Raw genomic sequence first — 4,726 nt, forward strand, 5'->3', positions numbered from 1 at the left:
CAAGAACAGCCAATGTTCTTAACTGCTGAGCCATCTCTCCAGCCCCTATTATTTTTATTTTATGTGTATGAGTGTATTGCCTGTATGTAAGTAAGTGCACCCATGTTGTGCGATGCCGCCGAGGTGAGAAGAGGGTTCCAGATTCTCCTGGAACTGGAGTTAAGGACGGTTTGTAGCCACCATATGGGTTCTGGGAATTGAACCTGGGTCCTCTGCAAGAGCAGTCAGTGCTCTTACCCACTGAGCCATCTCTCCAGTCCCAACATTCCATTTTTTTTGCCTTGGTTTTTTTTTGATTTTTTTTTTTTTTTTTTTTTTTCAGAGCTGAGGATTGAACCCAGGGCCTTGCAAGCACTCTACCACTGAGCTAAATCCCCAAACCCCATTTTTATTTTTACTAAAAATTAAAAAAAAAAATCTTTTACATGTGTGTTATGCCTGCATGTGTGTAATTGTACCCATGTCATGCAATGCTTGTAGAGGCTAGAAGAGGGCATCAGATCTCCTGGAACTGGAGTTACTGGCAGTTGTTAGCCTCCATGTGGGTGCTGAGAATTGAATCCAGGTCCTGTGCAAGAGCAGCCAGTGCTCTTAATTGTTGAGCCATCTCTCCAGCCCAATATTCATTTGTTTTTTTTTTCTGAGACAGGGTCTCCCTTTGGACCCAGCTGGCCTCAACTTGCTATGGAGATCAGGGTAGCCTTGAACTCATAGATCTGCTTGCTTCTGCCTCTGGAATGCTGGGGTTAAAGGCGTGTGCCACCATGCCCGGCCCAACATTCCATTTTTTAATGTGTCTGTGGTACATATATGTATGTATTTGTATGTATATGTGCACATGTATACCACTGCCTGTAGAGCAAGATAGGGTATCTTCAACTGTTCTGTACCTTATTTTTTGAGACAGGGTCTCTCACTGAACCTGCAGCTTATCAATTCAGCTAGGCTGTTTGGCCAATGAGCTACAGGGATCTACCTGTTTTTTTGCCCCACTCTAGTACTGGGGTTAAATGCTACCATGGCTGACTTTTCTATGTGAGTGCTAGGGGTCTGAACCTGGGTCCTCAGGCTTGCATGGCAGGTACTTTCCTGACTGAGCCATCTCCTCAGTTCCCATTTTTTTAAAAAATTTATTTATTTACTTATGAGGCAGGGTCTCATGTAGTCCAGGCTAGCCTCAAACTTACTATATAGCCAAGGATGACCTTGAACTTCTAGTCCTCCTGTCTCCAATTACAGAGTGCTGGGATTATAGGTATGTGCCATCATATCCCAGTTAATTAGTGATGGGGATTGAACATAGGACTTCATGAATGCTAGGCAAGCACTCTACCAACTGAGTTCCATCTCAAGTCCTCATAGTGTGTTCTTTATCAAATCTACGCTTAGAAAATTAAGACTCCTGCTAAAATGATCCAGGGTGGTATGGGAAAATGCAAAACCACAAGCATCACTGGCTACTGTGATGGGTCCAATGGACTGTCATGTCCTAGGTTTAAATCAGGTTCTTTGCAAAGCTTTGCTTCTGAGAACTCCAACTCCTTAGCTTTCAAATAAATTCTAATATGCCTATCATTCACAAGAGTTTCTTGATAAAAGGGGGAAACTATCAAACTTCTTAACAAACAATGAATGGACATGTACTTGACTGGTTTCCTGAACCTAAACTACTAAAAGTAAGTATTGGTAAGACTCTCATAAGGAGATACTTACTGTGGACTCTACCCTTTTCTTTTTTCCTCTACTCCAGTTCTTGCTGTGAGGTTTATCATGAGAAGCTAATAGAAGTTCAACGTATCTTCTGGATGTTACTGTCAGCTTCTGTGGACTGGTAGTTTTTTTGTTTGTTTTGTTTTTTAAATTATGATTACAGCCCAGTAAATCTGATCTTCGTGAAATCTAATGTGCCATCTCAGAAATGCTCAATTTGTGAAGACAGTCTCTGAAGCACATGCCTGTCAGACAGCAAGCATGCAGGTGCAGATAGAACAGCTTCATGCTGAAGATGCTATTTATCAGCTTACATAATTTGTTTTGCAAGCACAAAAGTCACAGAAACAGAAATATCTCAAAAGGTAGTCTTACTTGGCCAAAGGTTGGTTAGAGAGCAACTGCTTGAGATGCTGAGACAAAAGCTTCTTTTCTAGAGACAACCTTATCCATGCCCGAGCTCGTCCAACATCAGTCTTGATCTCACTCATGTTCTGAATATGCCTAAAAGTCAGTACCAATGCAAAAGAGAGATTGTAAGGATAATATGGAGCTAGAAAAGAACTAAAAAATATTAACAGTACTAGGTCCAGAAAAGTTCCTTTACATTTAGAGGATGCAACAAGTAATACGTATTGAGGGCAAAAATCACAAATTCATTTGCACATCAGAACTGGCATTACGATACGAGGATGGATATATATATAAAAATTTTGTTTGTTTTGGTCTTTTTTGAGACAGGGTCTCCCTGTAGCCCCTGATGGCCTGAACTCACTATGTAGACCAGGCTGGCCTCCATCTTACAGAGATCCACCTGCCTCTGCCTCCCAAGTTCTGGGATTAAAGGTGTATACCACCACACCCAGCTCAATTCAATTCTTGAATCTAGGCAATTGTTCTACCATTAAGCTACATCCCCAGACTTCTTTTTATTTTTTATTTTGAGACAGGGTCTAACTAAGTCGCCCTGGCTGACCTGGAACTCACTCTGTGGCTCAGACTGGCCTTAAAGTTATAACCGCCCTGCCTTAGCCTCCCAAGTGGCTGAGGTTACAGGCCTGCTCCACTAGGCCTAGGATGTTCAAATGCTCTTGATCAACAAGATGCAAAGCATTATATCACATCACATGGAATCACAAAAGAAATAGGCTAAAAACCAAGTTGGAATGAGGAGATAAAGTTCTGTGACCACTTCTGTGGAGATTAGCCAAAATTACCTCATTTCTAAGAATTTCTCTTTCAGAATTTACAACAGACTTAGTTTGAAGTAATTAATACTATTAAACATGAGCAGAGAAATGTGGCAGCAAGTATGACCTCTTTTGGACCCTGGTTCTTACAGCTGGCGGTGGCAGTGTGGGCTGCTCCACAACCTGGTGGTCTCCAGTGTGAGGCTCTCAAACAGCAGTGGCCACTCCTCAGCCCTGCAGACATGACCTGGACACCACAGACAACTAGAAGTGGCAAGACCTTTAACTTTCAACTATTCATTTTTCTATTTAACTCCCCTATACTTACTAAGTACAATGTCTCCTTTAAAAAGAGCCCATCTTCTGAACATTTCCTTATTTTCTGGTATGAAATGCCGGGGATTCTGCCTTTTTATTTTTCCTATCTCAGCCTCAGAAGCAACATCTCTCCAGAAAGCCCTGGCTCCTTTCATTAGAGAATTATTAAAACTTTTTTCACATTCATATATACATGTGTGTTGTGTGTATGGGGTATGTGTGTGTGCTAGGCTGTCAGAGTTGGTAACAAGAGCCTTTACCCGCTGAGCCGTCTGGTCGGCCCTAGACAATGATTACATAGAAACCATTATGAGTAGCAAATGTGTTTACTGCTACTGTGATAGTATCATTTCTAGTTCCTGAACATATACATACATAAATATAGGAAGAAATAGCTCTCTCCGGCCTGCAGGCTTCTCTCTCTGGGGTAAGTGGATCGCGCCCTGTGCGCCTTGACTCCCCGAGCCTCATTCACCCTCCCATCTCCCTGACTCATCTCTCCTCCTAGCCTGGGTCCTGTCCCATTCCTTGTCTTGGTGACATAAACACCTGGGGAACCAGGACTGCTTTTTCCTGATCCTTTGCATCCAGACCAACCCAGTTCCTTCTCAGGTCCCCAGGAGCACTGCTTCTGGGCCTGGCCCCGCCCTCACCTTCCTCTGTTTCCCTGGAATGCACAACTTGAAGTCTCTTTCCTGGAAGCCTGGGCTGACTTTTCCTCTTCCTGATCCTTTGCATCCAGACCAACCCAGCTCCTCAGGGCAGCCCCCAGGAGTCTTTGGGGCCGCTTCCTGCCCCCATCTCTGGGTGGCACAGCCACCACCTGCCCTAGACTAGCATCTTCCCTGGGCCCAGCTCCCAGGCCAGTCCGACCCCCAAATTCCTGAGGACAACATCTTTCCTGGAGGGATCCAGACCTTAGAGAAAGCCTGAGAGCATCTGATCCTCATCTGACTTGGGCCTCTGTGGGAACTCCTGAAGACAAAAGCAATCTGGCCACTCCAATATGAAATCAAAAGAGAGAACCCGAAGCTTAGATGAACCAGCTTTTCATGTCCAAAAAGTAAACCACAAAGACACAAAAAGTTTATAAAAAGAAGCAGACCTAAACTTGAAGGCTTGGTTCTCACACAAAATCAGAAAGTACAAAAGAAAAGTTCACATATCAGATATGCTAAATAGTAAAATGAAAAACCAAAATAACATACCCCCACCAAACGCCAATAGTCCTCTAGAGGAGTACAATGAGAACCCTGTAGAGATAATGCAGGACATGGAACTCAAAAGAACAATTATAAACATGTTAAAGAATTCAGTAAATTTAAATAACACACAAAAAAAGAAATCAAAGAACTGAAGGAAGATAGGTTAAACTTCTGAATGAATTCAGAAAAGAGAAATATTAAAGAATACTCATGTTGAAATGAAGAAGGAAGTGAAACACTCAGTAAGCCAATTAGAAATAACAGGAGAAGAGCAAGAAAAACCCCTGCTATGTTCATGTCACT

General features: G+C 42.7%; 1 protein-coding gene across 3 annotated transcripts in view; it reads right to left on the reverse strand.

Moving 5' to 3' along the window:
• Positions 1 to 4,726, reverse strand: part of Dennd5b (DENN domain containing 5B) — a 173,453-nt gene that overhangs the window by 38,063 nt on the left and 130,664 nt on the right. For all 3 annotated transcript variants that reach the window (XM_008826984.3, XM_029560428.1, XM_029560441.1), the window contains one exon: positions 2,086 to 2,214. In XM_008826984.3, coding sequence (XP_008825206.1) covers positions 2,086 to 2,214 — 129 coding nt within the window. The remainder of the gene's footprint in view (positions 1 to 2,085; positions 2,215 to 4,726) is intronic.

Source organism: Nannospalax galili, unplaced genomic scaffold (assembly GCF_000622305.1).
Source record: "Nannospalax galili isolate Female #2095 unplaced genomic scaffold, S.galili_v1.0 scaffold710, whole genome shotgun sequence".
NCBI lineage: Eukaryota > Metazoa > Chordata > Mammalia > Rodentia > Spalacidae > Nannospalax > Nannospalax galili.